Source organism: Pseudophryne corroboree, chromosome 3 (assembly GCF_028390025.1).
Source record: "Pseudophryne corroboree isolate aPseCor3 chromosome 3, aPseCor3.hap2, whole genome shotgun sequence".
Lineage (NCBI taxonomy): Eukaryota > Metazoa > Chordata > Amphibia > Anura > Myobatrachidae > Pseudophryne > Pseudophryne corroboree.
This window is the reverse complement of record NC_086446.1, coordinates 246,998,619-247,019,411: the sequence shown is the minus strand read 5'-3', so window position 1 is coordinate 247,019,411 and position 20,793 is coordinate 246,998,619. Positions and strand designations below refer to the sequence as shown.

General features: G+C 47.3%; 1 protein-coding gene across 2 annotated transcripts in view; it reads left to right on the top strand.

Annotated features, from left to right (window-relative positions):
• The window catches only part of ATP9A (ATPase phospholipid transporting 9A (putative)), a 366,971-nt gene extending 346,664 nt beyond the window's left edge, over nt 1-20,307 (top strand). For both annotated transcript variants that reach the window (XM_063958977.1, XM_063958978.1), the window contains one exon: nt 18,637-20,307. In XM_063958977.1, coding sequence (XP_063815047.1) covers nt 18,637-18,773 — 137 coding nt within the window. In that variant the 3' untranslated portion in view covers nt 18,774-20,307. The remainder of the gene's footprint in view (nt 1-18,636) is intronic.
• The last annotated feature ends 486 nt before the right edge of the window (nt 20,308-20,793 follow it).

The window sequence follows — 20,793 nt, the reverse complement described above, 5'->3', positions numbered from 1 at the left end:
CCTACGACGCGTCTGCCCTTCCTGGGCATGATTCTGGACACAGACCAGAAGAAGGTTTTTCTCCCGACGGAGAAGGCTCAGGAGCTCGTGACTCTGGTCAGAGACCTCTTAAAACCAAAACAGGTGTCGGTGCATCACTGCATGCGAGTCCTGGGAAAGATGGTGGCGTCATACGAGGCCATTTCCTTCGGCAGGTTCCATGCGAGGACCTTTCAGTGGGATCTGTTGGACAAGTGGTCCGGATCGCATCTTCAGATGCATCGGCTGATCACCCTATCCCCCAGGGCCAGGGTGTCTCTTTTGTGGTGGCTGCAGAGTGCTCACCTTCTCGAGGGTCGCAGGTTCGGCATTCAGGACTGGGTCCTGGTGAACACGGATGCAAGCCTCCGAGGGTGGGGGGCAGTCACACAGGGAAGAAATTTCCAGGGTCTGTGGTCAAGTCAGGAGACTTGTCTGCACATCAATATCCTGGAACTAAGGGCCATATACAACGCCCTAAGTCAAGCGGAGCCTCTGCTTCGCAACCATCCGGTGCTGATTCAGTCAGACAACATCACCGCAGTGGCTCATGTAAACCACTAAGGCGGCACAAGGAGCAGGGTGGCGATGGCGGAAGCCACCAGAATTCTTCGATGGGCGGAGAATCACGTGAAAGCACTGTCAGCAGTGTTCATTCCGGGAGTGGACAACTGGGAAGCAGACTTCCTCAGCAGGCACGACCTCCACCCAGGAGAGTGGGGACTTCATCAAGACGTCTTCACACAGATTACAAGTCGATGGGAACTGCCACAGGTGGACATGATGGCATCCCGCCTCAACAAAAAGCTACAAATGTATTGCGCCAGGTCAAGAGACCCTCAGGCGATAGCTGTGGACGCACTAGTGACACCGTGGGTGTTCCAGTCGGTTTACGTGTTTCCTCCTCTTCCTCTCATACCCAAGGTGCTGAGAATCATTGTTCCGGATTGGCCAAGAAGGACTTGGTATCCGGAACTGCAAGAAATGCTCACAGAGGACCCATGGCCTCTGCCTCTCAGACAGGATCTGTTGCAACAGGGGCCCTGTCTGTTCCAAGACTTACCGCGGCTGCGTTTGACGCATGGCGGTTGAACGCCGGATCCTAGCAGAAAAAGGCATTCCGGATGAGGTTATTCCTACGCTAATAAAGGCTAGGAAGGACGTGACGGCTAAACATTATCACCGTATATGGCGAAAATATGTTGCTTGGTGTGAGGCCAGGAATGCCCCTACTGAGGAATTCTGGCTGGGCCGTTTCCTTCACTTCCTACAGTCGGGAGTGACTATGGGCTTAAAATTGGGGTCCATTAAGGTCCAGATTTCAGCCCTATCCATTTTCTTTCAAAAGGAACTGGCTTCTCTTCCTGAAGTTCAGACGTTTGTAAAGGGAGTGCTGCATATTCAGCCTCCTTTTGTGCCACCAGTGGCACCTTGGGATCTTAACGTGGTGTTGAGTTTCCTGAAATCACACTGGTTTGAGCCACTTAAAACCGTGGAGTTAAAATATTTCACGTGGAAGGTGGTCATGCTATTGGCCTTAGCTTCGGCTAGGCGTGTGTCAGAATTGGCGGCTTTGTCACATAAAAGCCCCTATCTAGTTTTCCATATGGACAGGGCAGAAATACGGACTCGTCCGCAATTTCTGCCAAAAGTGGTGTCCTCTTTTCATTTGAACCAACCTATTGTGGTGCCTGCGGCTACTCGTGACTTGGAGGATTCCAAGTTACTAGATGTAGTCAGGGCTTTGAAGGTTTATGTAGCCAGAACGGCTGGAGTCAGGAAAACTGAGTCGCTGTTTATCCTGTATGCATCCAACAAGCTGGGTGCTCCTGCTTCAAAGCAAACTATTGCTCGCTGGATTTGTAACACGATTCAGCAGGCTCATTCTGCGGCTGGATTGCTGCCTCCAAAATCAGTAAAAGCCCATTCCACAAGGAAGGTGGGCTCTTCTTGGGCGGCTGCCCGAGGGGTCTCGGCATTACAGCTTTGCCGAGCAGCTACTTGGTCGGGTTCAAACACTTTTGCAAAGTTCTACAAGTTTGATACCCTGGCTGAGGAGGACCTTGTGTTTGCTCATTCGGTGCTGCAGAGTCATCCGCACTCTCCCGCCCGTTTGGGAGCTTTGGTATAAACCCCATGGTCCTTACGGAGTCCCCAGCATCCACTAGGACGTTAGATAAAATAAGATTTTACTTACCGGTAAATCTATTTCTCGTAGTCCGTAGTGGATGCTGGGCGCCCGTCCCAAGTGCGGACTTCTTCTGCAATACTTGTATATAGTTATTGCTGCAATAAGGGCTATGTTATTGTTGCATCAGGGTTGAACTGATGCTCTGTTGTTGTTCATACTGTTGACTGGGTAAGTTTATCACAAGTTATACGGTGTGATTGGTGTGGCTGGTATGAGTCTTACCCTGGATTCCAAAATCCTTTCCTTGTACTGTCAGCTCTTCCGGGCACAGTTTCCTTAACTGAGGTCTGGAGGAGGGACATAGAGGGAGGAGCCAGTGCACACCAGTATTCCTAATTCTTTCTTAAAGTGCCCTGTCTCCTGCGGAGCCCGTCTATTCCCCATGGTCCTTACGGAGTCCCCAGCATCCACTACGGACTACGAGAAATAGATTTACCGGTAAGTAAAATCTTAGTTTTTGTTTTCTGCTCTTTTGAAATGTAAATGATGGAAATAAAATCAAACTTTTTTTGACATGTTATAAGAATGTCTAATCTGTAATTTGATGCCTTTTGGAGATTTTTCCATCTTTCCTTGGCTTCTTTTTGCACATTAAAATTTATTTTTGCCTGGGGTGCCCAAACTTTAAATCCCCACTGTGTGTGTATATATATATATATTATATATATATATATATATATATATATATATATAAGTATTCATGTACTAAACACAACATGGATTCGCTGGTGGCTATCCAATTAGCCCTGATACCGTCCTCAGAGCTGCGATAACATATGGATCCGGATGCTTATCCAAGATCTCATGCGTTATCGCCCAAATACAGGTAAATTTCCATTCCCGCCACCCAAAATAAAAAAAAAAAAAAAAAAACGGGCTATAATTGGATATCCTGATAATGGCCATTGGGCTAAAATCATGATAATAGCCTATTGTTTTTGGACAAAAAAGTAGAGCAACTCTAATTGGATACCTCCCTTGGATAGGAGAAATTTCTCTGGTCATCATATCCATTGTTTTTTTTGTTTTTTGTTTTTTTGCTTTTTTTTATAGCAGAATCGTCTGTTTTATCATGTCATATATTATGACATATATTATGTCTTTTGCTGTGGAACTACCGGTCCCAGCAAGCCTTCCCCACATGCTGGTACTTGGAGAACAACAAGTACCAGCATGCGGGGCATTAAAGGGCCCGCTGGTACCTGTAGTTTCACAACAAAAGAAGTATTCAAATAAAGACACACACACACACACATATACTTACCTACATCCCACGCCGCCATTCACTTCCACTTGTCCTGTAGAATACAGTGTACCTGTAAAAAAAAATAAGAATTTACTTACCGATAATTCTATTTCTCGTAGTCCGTAGTGGATGCTGGGGACTCCGTCAGGACCATGGGGAATAGCGGCTCCGCAGGAGACAGGGCACAAAAGTAAAAGCTTTAGGATCAGGTGGTGTGCACTGGCTCCTCCCCCTATGACCCTTCTCCAAGCCTCAGTTAGGATACTGTGCCCGGACGAGCGTACACAATAAGGAAGGATTTTGAATCCCGGGTAAGACTCATACCAGCCACACCAATCACACTGTACAACCTGTGATCTGAACCCAGTTAACAGCATGATAACAGCGGAGCATCTGAAAAGATGGCTCACAACAATAATAACCCGATTTTTGTAACAATAACTATGTACAAGTATTGCAGACAATCCGCACTTGGGATGGGCGCCCAGCATCCACTACGGACTACGAGAAATAGAATTATCGGTAAGTAAATTCTTATTTTCTCTGACGTCCTAAGTGGATGCTGGGGACTCCGTCAGGACCATGGGGATTATACCAAAGCTCCCAAACGGGCGGGAGAGTGCGGATGACTCTGCAGCACCGAATGAGAGAACTCCAGGTCCTCCTCAGTCAGGGTGTGCCCCTGACCAAGTATCAGCTCGGCAAAGTTGTAAAGCCGAGACCCCTCGGGCAGCCGCCCAAGATGAGCCCACCTTCCTTGTGGAATGGGCATTTACATATTTTGGCTGTGGCAGGCCTGCCACAGAATGTGCAAGCTGAATTGTACTACACATCCAACTAGCAATCGTCTGCTTAGAAGCAAGAGCACCCAGTTTGTTGGGTGCATATAGGATAACAGCAAGTCAGTTTTCCTGACTCCAGCCGTCCTGGAAACTATATTTTCAGGGCCCTGACAACATCTAGCAACTTGGAGTCCTCCAAGTCCCTAGTAGCCGCAGGTACCACAATAAGCTGGTTCGGGTGAAACACTGACACCACCTTAAGGAGAAACTGGGGATGAGTCCGCAGCTCTGCCCTGTCCGAATGGACAATCAGATATGGGCTTTTTTGAGACAAACGCCGCCAATTCTGACACTCGCCTGGCCGAGGCCAGGGCCAACAGCATGGTCACTTTCCCTGTGAGATATTTCAAATCCACAGATTTGAGCGGTTTAAACCAATGTGATTTTAGGAATCCCAGAACTACGTTGAGATCCCAAAGTGCCACTGGAGGCACAAAAGGGGGTTGTATATGCAGTACTCCCTTGACAAACTTCTGGACTTCAGGAACTGAAGCCAATTCTTTCTGGAAGAAAATCGACAGGGCCGAAATTTGAACCTTAATGGACCCCAATTTGAGGCCCATAGACACTCCTGTTTGCAGGAAATGCAGGAAACGACCGAGTTGAAATTTCTTCATGGGGCCTTCCTGGCCTCACACCACGCAACATATTTTCGCCACATGTGGTGATAATGTTGTGCGGTCACCTCCTTCCTGGCTTTGCCCAGGGTAGGAATGACCTCTTCCGGAATGCCTTTTTCCCTTAGGATCCGGCGTTCAACCGCCATGCCGTCAAACGCAGCCGCGGTAAGTCTTGGAACAGACATGGTACTTGCTGAAGCAAGTCCCTTCTTAGCGGCAGAGGCCATGAGTCCTCTGTGAGCATCTCTTGAAGTTCCGGGTACCAAGTCCTTCTTGGCCAATCCGGAGCCACGAGTATAGTTTACTCCTCTACGTCTTATAATTCTCAATACCTTGGGTATGAGAAGCAGAGGAGGGAAGACGTACACCGACTGGTACACCCACGGTGTTACCAGAAACGTCCACAGCTATTGCCTGAGGGTCTTTTGACCTGGCGCAATACTTGTCCAGTTTTTTGTTCAGGCGGGACGCCATCATGTCCACCTTTGGTCTTTTCCAACGGTTCACAATCATGTGGAAGACTTCCCGATGAAGTCCCCACTCTCCCGGGTGGAGGTTGTGCCTGCTGAGGAAGTCTGCTTCCCAGTTGTCCACTCCCGGAATGAACACTGCTGACAGTGCTATCACATGATTTTCCGCCCAGCGAAAAATCCTTGCAGTTTCTGCCATTGCCCTCCTGCTTCTTGTGCCGCCCTGTCTGTTTACGTGGGCGACTGCCGTGATGTTGTCCCACTGGATCAATACCGGCTGACCTTGAAGCAGAGGTCTTGCTAAGCTTAGAGCATTGTAAATTGCCCTTAGCTCCAGTATATTTATGTGGAGAAAAATCTCCAGACTTGATCACACTCCCTGGAAATTTTTTCCCTGTGTGACTGCTCCCCAGCCTCTCTGGCTGGCCTCCGTGGTCACCAGCATCCAATTCTGAATGCCGAATCTGCGGCCCTCTAGAAGATGAGCACTCTGTAACCACCACAGGAGAGACACCCTTGTCCTTGGAGATAGGGTTATCCGCTGATGCATCTGAAAATGCGATCCGGACCATTTGTCCAGCAGATCCCACTGAAAAGTTCTTGCGTGGAATCTGCCGAATGGAATCGCTTCGTAATAAGCCACCATTTTTCCCAGGACTCTTGTGCAATGATGCACTGACACTTTTCCTGGTTTTAGGAGGTTCCTGACTAGCTCGGATAACTCCCTGGCTTTCTCCTCCGGGAGAAACACCTTTTTCTGGACTGTGTCCAGAACCATCCCTAGGAACAGCAGACGTGTCGTCGGAAACGGCTGCGATTTTGGATATTTAGAATCCACCCGTGCTGTCGTAGAACTACTTGAGATAGTGCTACTCCGACTTCCAACTGTTCTATGGACCTTGCCCTTATCAGGAGATCGTCCAAGTAAGGGATAATTAAGACGCCTTTTCTTTGAAGAAGAATCATCATTTCGGCCATTACTTTGGTAAAGACCCGGGGTGCCGTGGACAAACCAAACGGCAGCGTCTGAAACTGATAGTGACAATTCTGTATCACGAACCTGAGGTACCCTTGGTGAGAAGGGCAATTTGGGACATGGAGGTAAGCATCCTTGATGTCCAGGGACACCATATAGTCCCCTTATTCCTGGTTCGCTATCACTGCTCTGAGTGACTCCATCTTGATTTGAACCTTTGTATGTAAGTGTTCAAAGATTTCCCATTTAGAATAGGTCTCACCAAGCCGTCTGGCTTCAGTACCACAATATAGTGTGGAATAATACCCCTTTCCTTGTTGTAGGAGGGGTACTTTGATTATCACCTGCTGGGAATACAGCTTGTGAATTGTTTCCAATACTGCCTCCCTGTCGGAGGAAGACGTTGGTAAAGCAGACATCAGGAGCCTGCGAGGGGGAGACGTCTCGAATCTCCAGTCTGTACCCCTGGGATACTACTTGTAGGATCCAGGGGTCCACTTGCGAGTGAGCCCACTACGCGCTGAAACTCTTGAGACGACCCCCCACCGCACTTGAGTCCGCTTGTACGGCCCCAGCGTCATGCTGAGGACTTGGCAGAAGCTGTGGAGGGCTTCTGTTCCTGGGAATGGGCTGCCTGCTGCAGTCTTCTTCCCTTTCCTCTATCCCTGGGCAGATATGACTGGCCTTTGGCCCGCTTGCCCTTATGGGGACGAAAGGACTGAGGCTGAAAAGACGGTGTCTTTTTCTGCTGAGATGTGATTTGGGGTAAAAAAGGTGGATTTTCCAGCTGTTGCCGAGGCCACCAGGTCCGATGGACCGACCCCAAATAACTCCTCCCCTTTATACGGCAATACTTCCATGTGCCGTTTGGAATCTGCATCACCTGACCACTGTCGTGTCCATAAACATCTTCTGGCAGATATGGACATCGCACTTACTCTTGATGCCAGAGTGCAAATATCCCTCTGTGCATCTCGCATATATAGAAATGCATCCTTTAATGCTCTATAGTCAATAAAATACTGTCCCTGTCAAGGGTATCAATATTTTCAGTCAGGGAATCCGACCAAGCCACCCCAGCGCTGCACATCCAGGCTGAGGCGATCGCTGGTCGCAGTATAACACCAGTATGTGTGTATATACCTTTTTAGGATATTTTCCAGCCTCTCAGCTGGCTCCTTGAGGGCGGCCCTATCTGGAGACGGTACCGCCACTTGTTTTGATAAGCGTGTGAGCGCCTTATCCACCCTAAAGGGTGTTTCCCAACGCGCCCTAACTTCTGGCGGGAAAGGGTATACCGCCAATAATTTTCTATCGGGGGAAACCCACGCATCATCACACACTTCATTTAATTTATCTGATTCAGGAAAAACTACAGGTAGTTTTTTCACACCCCACATAATACCCTTCTTGTGGTATTTGTAGTATCAGAAATATGTAACACCTCCTTCATTGCCCTTAACATGTAACGTGTGGCCCTAAAGGAAAATACGTTTGTTTCTTCACCGTCGACACTGGAGTCAGTGTCCGTGTCTGTGTCGACCGACTGAGGTAAATGAGCGTTTTACAGCCCCTGACGGTGTTTGAGACGCCTGTACAGGTACTAATTTGTTTGCCGGCCGTCTCATGTCGTCAACCGACCTTGCAGCGTGTTGACATTATCACGTAATTCCTTAAATAAGCCATCCATTCCGGTGTCGACTCCCTAGAGAGTGACATCACCATTTCAGGCAATTGCTCCGCCTCCTCACCAACATCGTCCTCATACATATCGACACACGTACCGACACACAGCACACACACAGGGAATGCTCTGATAGAGGACAGGACCCCACTAGCCCTTTGGGGAGACAGAGGGAGAGTTTGCCAGCACACACCAAAAACGCTATAATTATACAGGGACAACCTTTATATAAGTGTTTCTCCCTTATGGCATTTTAATATATATATACATATCGCCAAATAAGTGCCCCCCCTCTCTGTTTTAACCCTGTTTCTGTAGTGCAGTGCAGGGGAGAGCCTGGGAGCCTTCCCACCAGCATTTCTGTGAGGGAAAATGGCGCTGTGTGCTGAGGAGAATAGGCCCCGCCCCCTTTTCGGCGGGCTTCTTCTCCCGTTTTTCTGAGACCTGGCAGGGGTTAAATACATCCATATAGCCCCCAGGGGCTATATGTGATGTATTTTTAGCCAGAATAAGGTACTATCATTGCTTCCCAGGGCGCCCCCCCCCCCCAGCGCCCTGCACCCTCAGTGACCGCTGCTATGAAGTGTGCTGACAACAATGGCGCACAGCTGCAGTGCTGTGCGCTACCTTATGAAGACTGAAGAGTCTTCTGCCGCCGTTTCTGGACCTTCACCTTTCGGCATCTGCAAGGGGGGTCGGCGGCGCGGCTCCGGGACGAACCCCAGGGTGAGACCTGTGTTCCGACTCCCTCTGGAGCTAATGGTGTCCAGTAGCCTAAGAAGCCAATCCATCCTGCACGCAGGTGAGTTCACTTCTCTCCCCTAAGTCCCTCGTAGCAGTGAGCCTGTTGCCAGCAGGACTCACTGAAAATAAAAAACCTAACAAAACTTTTACTCTAAGCAGCTCTTTAGGAGAGCCACCTAGATTGCACCCTTCTCGGCCGGGCACAAAAATCTAACTGAGGCTTGGAGGAGGGTCATAGGGGGAGGAGCCAGTGCACACCACCTGATCCTAAAGCTTTTACTTTTGTGCCCTGTCTCCTGCGGAGCCGCTATTCCCCATGGTCCTGACGGAGTCCCCAGCATCCACTTAGGACGTCAGAGAAATACAAATTATACTCCCCAAAAATCCGGTGTAGATCGGTCCACTTCTTTCCAAGAAGGCATCCAGGGGTAATAAAAATAACAAACCGAAAAAACACGTACCACGCTACTAAAGGGGATCCATGTTTATACATGGATCCCCTTTCCCCGAATGCCGGGACCCGTCAGCCAATTAGGGAGCACCATGTCATAGCACTCTCCTGATTGGCTGTGCGCTGCTGGCCTGCCAATCATGTGGAGAAAAAAAAAACATTATCGCCTATGGTGGGAACGCCATCCACAATCCACGGATGTCAGGGACAGCCTCGGGCTTCATCCCTGGCCCTTGGGTGCCTGGAGGGTGGAACCCCTTTATTGTAAGGGTCCTACTCCCCCAGGACCGGTCCAAGAGCCCTGTACTGGTTGTTTAAGTACAGGGAACCCTACTCAAATGTTTTTCCCCCGTGTTTTTGGAAGCAGGACCGGCTCAAGAGACCAGGGCTGGTTATGCTTTTGGGGGGAACCTGCACATATATTTAAAAAAAATTTTTTTTTAACTGCATGGATCTCACGGATCTGTGCATGCTTCTGTCTAAATTTGCACCTTGTAATGCAACTCTCATTACAAGGTGCGAATTTAACCAGTAGGTTTCAGGTCTGTTTTTTCAGCAGACCTCGCATGCAGGTTGAGTTTTTTTTACTAAAAACTCGCACTGCATTACATTTGCGAGTTGCGCCACCAACTCGCACCTTCTGAAAGTGCGAGTTGGAATGTGTGCAAAAAATTGCGCACCATTACATCCTGCCCATTGTATGTGCCCCTGTCATGTGCACCACACACCGACAGATTCATACATGTGGGAGAAGCGGTATGGCGTACATAACATGCGCTATAGTCACGTTAAATAGTCCCTCAGGCAATGGGGTCAACTGCCATTTTCTCTTCGGGCAGTCTGACACTATATGCCTGATACATGCATCCTATATGATAGCTGGGACAATATTGAGAAGTACCAGAACAATTATAACAACTATTGCGGTTGATTCAGTTTGATCACTGATCAGTTTGGCAACACGGCATTGCAATCTGTCAGCATGATCAGAGAACAATCTTACCCACGGTCTGCAAGCGTTCTTCTTCTTAATGCTTAGTCTACACCACCCAATAGCTCTCCCTTGAGAGATGGCCAACATGTTGCCCCCACTGATCTTAGCTGTTACTACTGTGTAATCACTTGGGCATGATGGCCTGTTAGAATCTAGAGAGACAGCCGGACATTTAGAGATGGTATCTGCAAATAAATATCAGTACGTTCATATTAACCAGATAGTCTTTTCACACAGCTCAACCCTCTTAGACATAGAGGGGGAAATACAATCCAGTGATATGGACGTGATTATTTGTTGCGGGACAGAAAATCCCATCCATCTAGATTGTAAGTTTCTCTTACGTCCTAGAGGATGCTGGGGACTCCGTAAGGACCATGGGGAATAGACGGCTCCACAGGAGATATGGGCACTAAAAAGAACTTTATGATGGGTGTGCACTGGCTCCTCCCTCTATGCCCCTCCTCCAGACCTCAGTTTTAATACTGTGCCCAGAGGAGACTGGGTGCACTACAGGGAGCTCTCCTGAGCTTCCTGAAAAGAAAGTATTTTGTTAGGTTTTTTATTTTCAGGGAGACCTGCTGGCAACAGACTCCCTGCATCGTGGGACTGAGGAGAGAGAAGCAGACCTACTTAAATGCTAGGCTCTGCTTCTTAGGCTATTGGACACCATTAGCTCCAGAGGAAGTCAGAACGCAGGTCTCCCCTAGCGGTTCGTCCCGGAGCCGCGCCGCTGTCCTCCTCGCAGAGCCGGAAGATAGAAGCCGGGTGAGTATAGGAAGGCAGAAGACTTCAGAGGCGGCAGAAGACTTCAGATCTTCACTGAGGTAACGCGCAGCGGTAACGCTGCGCGCCATTGCTCCCACACAGAACACACACAGCGCGCACTGTTGGGTGCAGGGCGCGGGGGGGGGCGCCCTGGGCAGCAATGTATTCCTCTAGGACTGGCTGTAAGTAAATATACACTTATTTGTGTGTTTTGGTATCCCCGCCAGTTTGTTCAAAGAGCGGGACCGAAGCCCGCCACTGAGAGGCGGGGCTTCTCCCTCAGCACTCACCAGCGCCATTTTCTCCACAAGCACACGCTGAGAAGCTGGCTCCCCGGACTCTCCCCTGCTGTTCACCGGTGACAGAGGGTTTTAAAGAAGGAAGGGGGGGCACATAATTTGGCGCAGTGAATATACAAATAGCGCTGTATCTGGGTAATTTTTTTGTCCAGGGTTATTGGCGCTGGGTGTGTGCTGGCATACTCTCTCTCTGTTTCTCCAAAGGGCCTTGTGGGGAAACGGTCTCCAGATAGAGTCTTCCCTGAGTGTGTGGTGTGTCAGTACGTGCGTGTCGGCATGTCTGTAGCTGAAGGCTCTCCTAGGGATGAGGTGGAGCTCATGAGTGTGGTGTCTCCGTCGGCAACGCTGACACATGACTGGATGGAAATGTGGAATATTTTAAATGCAAATGTGAATTTATTGCACAAACGTTTGGACAAAGCAGAGTCCAGGGACAGTACAGAGGGTCATACCCTGCCTTTCCCTATGTCACAGGGGCCTTCGGGGTCTCAAAAACGCCCACTTTCTCCGGTAGTTGACACTGATATCGACACAGATTCTGAATCCAGTATCGATTATGATGATGCGAAATTGCAGCCAAGATTGGCAAAGAGTATTCATTATATGATTATTGCTATAAAGGATGTGCTGCATATTATAGATGACCCCGTGGTGCCTAATCCAAAAATCCACATGTTTAAAGAAAAGAAACCTGAGGTTACTTTTCCACCTTCTTTTGAATTAAATGAGTTATTTGAAAGTGCTTGGGAAACTCCAGACAAGAAACTGCAGATTCCCAAAAGGATTCTTATGGCGTATCCTTTCCCGATCAAAGACAGGATACGGTGGGAATCCTCCCCAAGGGTGGACAAGGCGTTGACGCGCCTTTCCAAAAAGGTGGCGCTGCCGTCTCAGGATACTGCTGCCCTCAGGGATCCTGCGGATCACAAGCAGGAAACTACCTTGAAGTCAATTTACACCCATACCGGTACCTTACTCAGACCGGCAATAGCGTCGGCCTGGGTTTGCAGCGCTGTTATAGCGTGGACCGATACCTTATCTACTGATATGGATACAATGGATAAGGAAACTATTTTATTGACCCTGGGCCATATTAAGGATGTGGTCCTTTATATGAGAGAGGCTCAGAGGGATGTAGGCATACTGGGGTCCAGAGCGAATGCTATGGCGATTTCTGCCAAGCGAGCACTGTGGACCCGACCGTGGACGGGTGATGCCGATTCAAAACGGCATATGGAGGTTTTACCTTACAAGGGTGAGGAATTGTTTGGGGAAGGTCTCGCAGACCTGGTTTACACGGCTACTGCAGGTAAATCAACTTTTTTACCATATGTTTCCTCACAGCCTAAGAAAGCGCCACATTATCAGATGCAGTCCTTTCGGTCGCATAAATCCAAGAGAGCTCGGGGATCTTCCTTTCTTGCCAGAGGTAAGGGCAAGGGGAAAAAGCTGCCAACTACAGCCAGTTCCCAGGAACAAAGGTCCTCCCCGGCTTCTACTAAATCCACCGCATGACGCTGGGGCTCCGCGGGAGGAGTCCGCTCTTGTGGGTGCACGTCTTCGTCTTTTCAGCCAAGTCTGGGTTCACTCTCAGGTGGATCCCTGGGCAATAGACATTGTTTCCCAGGGGTACAAGCTGGAATTCGAAGAGGTGCCTCCTCGCTGGTTTTTCAAATCGGCACTGCCGACTTCTTCCCAAGAGAGAGAGGTAGTTCTGGCAGCAATTCAAAAGTTGTGCCTTCAACAAGTGGTGGTCAAAGTTCCCCCGCTTCAGTAGGGGATGGGCTATTACTAAACCCTGTTTGTGGTCCCGAAACCGGATGGTTCGGTCAGACCCATTCTGAATTTAAAATCCTTAAACCTATACTTGAAGAGGTTCAAGTTCAAGATGGAATCGCTCAAAGCGGTCATCGCAAGTCTGGAAGGGGGAGATTATATGGTGTTCCTGGACATAAAGGATACATACCTTCATGTCCCCATTTATCAACCTCATCAGGCGTTCCTGAGATTTGTGGTGCAGGATTGTCATTACCAATTTCAGACGTTGCCGTTCGGGCTTTCCACGGCCCCGAGGTTTTTTACCAAAATTAATGGCAGAGACGATGGTGCTCCTGCGCAAGCAGGGTGTCACAATTATCCCATACTTGGACGATCTCCTGATAAAAGCGAGATCGAGAGAACGATTGATGGACAGCGTATCACTCTCCCTGAGGGTGTTGCAACAACACGGTTGGATCCTAAACTACCAAAGTCACAGTTAGTTCCAACGACCCGATTGCCTTTCTTAGGCATGATTCTGGACACTGAACAAAAGAGGGTTTTTCTTCCAAAAGAAAAGGCCCAGGAACTTCAGAGCTTGGTCAAGGACCTGTTGAAGCCAGACAGGGTGTCGGTACATCACTGCACTCGAATGCTGGGAAAAATGGTGGCGTCTTACGAGGCCATTCCATTCGGCAGGTTCCATGCCAGGACTTTTCAGTGGGACCTTCTGGACAAGTGGTCCGGGTCACATCTACAGATTCATCAGATGATCCGCCTGTCCCCCAGGGCCAGGGTGTCTCTCCTGTGGTGGCTGCAGAGTACTCACCTTCTAGAGGGTCGCAGGTTCGGCATTCAGGACTGGGTTCTGGTGACCACGGACGCGAGCCTCCGAGGATGGGGAGCAGTCACACAGGGAAGAAACTTCCAAGGTCTGTGGTCAAGCCAGGAGGCTTGTCTACACATCAACATTCTGTAATTAAGGGCCATATACAACGGCCTTCCTCAGGCGCAGACCTTACTTCAAGGTCTACCGGTTCTGATTCAGTCAGACAACATCACAGCAGTGGCTCATGTAAACCGCCAAGGCAGCACAAGGAGCAGGGGAGCAATGGCAGAAGCCTCAAAGATTCTTCGATGGGCGGAGAGTCATGTAAGCGCTCTGACAGCAGTCTTCATTCCGGGAGTGGACAACTGGGAAGCAGACTTCCTCAGCAGACACGATCTGCATCCAGGAGAGTGGGGACTTCATCAGGAAGTCTTCGCAGAGATTGCAAGTCAGTGGGGACTACCTCAAATAGACATGATGGCTTCACGTCTCAACAAGAAACTTCCAAGATATTGCGCCAGGTCAAGGGACCCTCAGGCGGTCGCAGTGGATGCACTGGTGACACCGTGGGTGTTTCAGTCGGTCTATGTGTTCCCTCCTCTTCCTCTCATCTCAAAAATACTGAGAATCATAAGACGAAGAGGGGTTCAGGCAATTCTCATTGTTCCAGATTGGCCTCGAAGGGCCTGGTATCCGTATCTGCAGGAAATGCTCACAGAAGATCCGTGGCCTCTTCCTCTCAGGGAAGACCTGTTACAACAAGGGCCCTGTTTGTTCCAGGACTTACCGCGACTGTGTTTGACGGCATGGCGGTTGAACGCAGGATCCTAGCGGAGAAGGGCATTCCGGAGGAGGTCATTCCTACTCTGATTAAGGCTAGGAAGGAGGTGACATCGAAACATTATCACCGTATCTGGAGGAAGTATGTGTCTTGGTGTGAAGCCAATACTGCTCCTCCGGAAGAATTCCATCTGGGCCGTTTTCTCCACTTCCTGCAAACTGGAGTGCATTTGGGCCTAAAGTTAGGCACCATTAAGGTCCAGATTTCGGCCCTATCCATTTTCTTTCAAAAAGAATTGGCTTCTCTTCCGGAAGTCCAGCCTTTCGTGAAGGGGGTGCTGCATATCCAGCCTCCTTTTGTGCCTCCGGTGGCACCATGGGACCTTAACGTGGTGTTACGGTATTTTAAGTCTCACTGGTTTGAACCGCGTCAAACAGTTGAGTTGAAGTATCTCACTTGGAAAGTGGTCATGTTATTGGCCTTGGCTTCGGCACGGCGAGTGTCGGAGTTCGCGGCTTTGTCTCACAAAAGCCCTTATCTGATTTTCCATGTGGATAGAGCCAAGTTGCGGACTCGTCCTCAATTTTTGCCTAAGGTGGTTTCTTCTTTTCATATGAACCAACCTATTGTGGTGCCTGTGGCTACAAGGGACATGGATGATTCCGAGTCCCTGGATGTGGTCAGGGCATTGAAAATTTATGTGGCCAGAACGGCTCGGGTTAGGAAAACAGAGGCTCTGTTTATCCTGTATGCAGCCAACAAGGTTGGCGCTCCTGCGTCTAAGCAGACTATTGCTCGCTAGATCTGTAACACGATTCAGCAGGCTCATTCTACGGCTGGATTGCCGTTACCGAATTCGGTTAAGGCCCATTCCACTAGGAAGGTGGGCTCTTCGTCGGCGGCTGCACGGGGCGTCTCGGCTTAACAACTTTGCCGAGCAGCAACTTGGTCGGGTTCAAACACTTTTGCAAAATTCTACAAGTTTGATACCCTGACTTATGAGGGACCTAATGTTTGCTCATTCGGTGCTGCAGAGTCATCCGCACACTCCCGCCCGTTTGGGAGCTTTGGTATAATCCCCATGGTCCTTACGGAGTCCTCAGCATCCTCTAGGACGTAAGAGAAAATAAGATTTTAAACCTACCGGTAAATCTTTTTCTCGTAGTCCGTAGAAGATGCTGGGCGCCCGTCCCAGTGCGGACAACATCCTGCAAGACTTGTATATAGTTGTTGCTTACATAAGGGTTATATTTTTCAGTTGGATCAGTTTTGGACTGATACTGGTTTTGTTTCATACTGTTGACTGGTTCGTATCTCCCATGTTTTACGGTGTGAATGGTGTGGCTGGTATGAATCTTGCCCTTGGATTTACAAAATCCTTTCCTCGTACTGTCCGTCTCCTCTGGGCACAGTTTCTCTAACTGAGGCCTGGAGGAGGGGCATAGAGGGAGGAGCCAGTGCACACCCATACCTAAAGTTCTTTTTAGTACCCATGTCTCCTGTGGAGCCCGTCTATTCCCCATGGTCCTTACGGAGTCCCCAGCATCTACGGATTACGAGAAAAAGATTTACCGGTAGGTTTAAAATCTTTTTTCTTCCTTGTACCCCATAGAGGTGCAGGGGAAAGCTTGTGATATAGAGGCTTCCTTAACTGTGCACATTTAAGCAACGTGGAGATGAACAGTAGCACCTCTTCAAATTGATTTCACTCAATCCAGTCTCATCCCTGTGTGCCCCCAATCACCCTGTCTTAAGGCCAGTACTCACTGGCTGATGTGAGAGAGATGTGTGCTGAGCGAACCGCTCAGCACACGTCTCTCCCGCCACTCAGCACAGCGTGATGTGTGCTGAGCGTGCAGGGGGAGACGGGGGGCCGCTCACTTCACCCAGCGGGTGAAGTGAGCGACCCGCTAGATTGGCCTGCATGCAGGCCAATCTATCAGCAGCGATAGGGGGTACACACGGAGCGATAATGCTTAAATTCTAAGCAATCTAGTCAGATTGCTTAGACTATCGCTCCGTGAGTACACCCCTTTAGTATCATCAGTGCTCTTCTCAAACCCATTGCTCCGCCTCTTCTCATGAACCCCCTGTCAACACCTTCATCATCTTCCCTTTATCACTATAATCATGTATTCCTTCATGCACAATCACTTAGTCGTTGTTGCGTCATTACAGCCAACCTGCCTTATTATTCACTGTCATGAACCCACCGCCCCCACCCAACCATCTCACGTTTACTCATACATCACTTTCTCTCTACTACTGCGACCTTCCAAGTCCAGTTGATCACAGACGACAAGATCATAGCCAGTTAATATTTGCCTGACTTGCACGCAGCATTTGGGGTGTCAATCACTTGTGGGTTTTTGGGGGTCATAGATGAGAGCTCATTTCTGGGATCTATGCTGCAGAATTCACAGCTTAATCCTCCAAGTCCACCATGACGCATCAGTGCTTAGAGGAGAAGTACAATTAGCCCACTTTGTACACCCCTCACGTCCAGGGTTTTACGGACTCCTGGAGAACAGGGACATTGGTATTTTTTTACTTGTATTAAGGTATATTTAAATATCTAATGGTATTTGTTACGCAAAAAATTATTTTGCAGAGGCTTCTGTGAAACACTGCCAGAGTTTTCTGTCTGTGGTGTAGATGTACTAAGCCTTGGAGAGAGAGAAAGCACCAACCAATCAGCTCCTGTCATTTTTCAAACACAGCCTTTAACATGCCAGTTAAGAGCGGATTGGCTGGTACATTATCTCTCTCCACTTTAGCGCTCTCCAAGCATTCATACATTTGCCCTTTCATAAATTGCATACATTGAAACAGGTGCATGTCATACCTTGACAGCTGTTTCCATTGTGCTGCCGTGTTGACACATTTATGTGCCCACCTAGTTGTGACATCAGGCACGACACATCGGGCAGATGATTGGTCCAATTGTTAGGTCATCGGCCAGGTGTGTACCCAGCCTTAAGAGTATATAGCAAAGGTTCCCAAACTCTCAGACAGATGTAGTGAGCCTGGAGAAGTGATAAAGAAGTTATAAGTGGAAGGTGATAACGCATCAGTCAATCATTATGGGTTTGAAAAATGACAGGAGCTGATTGGCTTCTTCCACTTATCACTTCTTTATCACTTCTCCAGGCTTACTACATCTGACGCTCTATCTTCAATGCACCCTAACGATCCAAGTTTTAAGTATATCCATGCTTGGCCACAGGTGACATAGGGGTATATTCAACTGAAGTCTGATCCATTCCGACATTCATTTGTCAAAACCATTTTCGACACAAGCACGTGGATCGGCAGCTACTGTATTCCGCCGATCCACGTGCTTTTTGACAAGTCGAATTCCTCGACTTGTCGTAAAATTTGGGGTTGTATTGAATAGGTCGGAACCCCTTCCGATGTAAAAAAAGTTGAGAACTGCCATCTTTTCGACATACTGCAGTTTTCGACTTTAATTGAATATACCCCATAATCCGTACCTCAGTCAGTTTGAGTTAACCATTTATGCTGAGCCATGGATAGCTTTAAAACCTGCATTTTTAAGATGGATACACACTCTAAGATTATCTGTCCAATGTTTGTGGAAGTATATGGGTGCAAACAACAATCAACCATTTGCTCCCAAAAGCCGGAACATGGGCAATAAATGGTCGTTTGGATTAATATGTTAAATCAAATGGATTTAACTCATTTGTCTGAATGTACATTTTTGTATGTTTTCCAGTGTTTGGGAGCAAATGGTGAATTGTCATTTGCTCCCATACATTACCAGATTTTCGTTCCAACCAGAAAGATTGGACAGATAATCTTATAGTATGTTTTCATATTAAGGGTGCCTTGAGGAACCACTGGTGTATAGTAACTGAAGAACAGAAACAACTCTCTCCCTTTTTGTATACATCACTTCTAAATAACCAATGAATTTAATCCATGTTCTGTTTATGTTGCAGATGTTTACTTCATTACCACTCTATCCTTCTTGTGGAAAGTGACTGTGATTACACTGGTCAGCTGTCTCCCCCTCTATGTCCTGAAATATCTGAGACGAAAATTCTCTCCCCCCAACTACTCCAAATTAACATCCTAGAATCCCATTGTAAGTGTTGTAACCACTTAATGAACGCTTGATGCTGCTTTTTTAACAAGTGGATAAAAAAAAGGAAGTACACTTCGGAACTTTAGCATTTGGAAGATGATCAGTGGTTTATGGTCATTCCTCAAAGGGAACAAATACTAATGAATATAACTGGCTCTTTGCTGTACTGCAAAAAAAAATAAAGAGCTTGAAGATCATCACTTCTGGATATACTTGTATACTTGTGACTGGAATCTGTAAGTGTATGTAAACTCAGTTATAACGCAGCCCCGTGAGATACATAAGGGACCATTGTATTTGGACTGAGGAAACCGGCACTTGCAAGTACTGTACGCCTGTGACTATCCGTTAATCTGTTCTTTGTGAGAAAGATGATCAAGTAATTGCTCTTGTGCCCTTGAATGTTCAAAAAGTGTGTGTCCGCTCTTACTAAAAACAGTACTGTACTGTAACCTTATTAGAGAAGCTCATAACTCGGAGTACCAGATCCTTCCTCTTTATCTCGCCAATAATGATCACTATATGGCATGTCCTTGTGCTGGTGCCGCCTCCAGGTCAGTAGTAGTATATACAGCTTGTACACTCCCATTGCACTATTCTTCACCATTTACGGTTTACTTTTTGCTTATACTTCCGGATTTACACTGAAAACTACAGTAGTTATTGACCTTTAAGCAAGGATATGCCTGATCTTAAGTTTTTAGACCTCCACATTCAGCGCTTGGTGTTGATCGCTGCACTATTGCTGTGACATAGATGCTGGTACATATATGAATGATGCAGAGATAACGAAAAGCTATATATACAGGAGAGAATGGGCCAACGCTTCATCCAATCTAAATACAAATGCTGCACGTGAAACATCCCCCTTCCTCCAATAAATATTATATTACAGAGTGCCAAAATGTATACTTTGCCAATAGCTCACAGAGTGTTAATAATGTAATTTTACAATCATGTGACTTAAGTCTTTGCATGTCCTCCATGTTCTGTTACTGCATGTGACCATATGCTGGAAATATCAAGCAATGCACAGATTACTCTAGATTCAGGAAAAGACTAAGATGCAGAACCCTCGCCCTCAAAAGATATTATGTGGTTAATAAGTCCCATGATGCAAGGACATCAGTATGCAGTAACTCGTAGTAAACCATGTTACTTATTAAGGCCTGAGTTTATGTCCCTGCTATATAGTGTAATAGTACCCCATGCCTTGTGTCCCTCCTAAGGTAAGAAGAGCTACTACTGACCCTTCAATAATTACCATTTTGCTGGGTTAATAGAATGGACTACTATATTATTTCTGTTTTTCTTTTACATTTTGTGCAATATCGCTGTGGAGTAAATTTTAATTCAGGTGTCCTGGTGTTTGCTACATACTGTGTTTCTGATTATTTTGTAATGAGATGTACATAATTCTAATGTATTTCATGAACTTCTTTATTTATTCTGTGGAGTTAAATTATTACACCCACCTCAAAAATTAAAAGGGATCCATAAGGAAATAAAATACATTCTGTAGAAATGGCTCTCGTTTTTATTGCAGTCCTTCAGAAGTGCATGAGACAGCCACTAAAAAAGCTTAAGTCAGGTAGAAAGGCACCGAATATTTCACTTTGCCCAGTAGGTGGCACTAAAGAGACAAATCTCTCTCACAGAGTTAAGGATTTGTAGAACCAGTAAGCCCCAGAGTTCCCAACTGTCCCAAGCTCAGGCCCAGTGGTCAGTCGGGTTTACACACCTTGTACATCTATGTGATCCCTGCAAATGCTGACACTTTGTCGATATCTGTATGATTATGTTGCTAACCCAATGGCATCTCCTGTAAGAGTGAAAGAAGAATGTTTCTTCCCTATGACTGGGCTGTAGAACTACACAACAAAGCAGATACAGAATAACTTAATGTCTGTTCTCAAATAGGTATCGGGGGGATAAGATCTAATTTTTATATATATATATATATATATATATATATATATATATATATATAAAATACACATCTGGGAAAGCA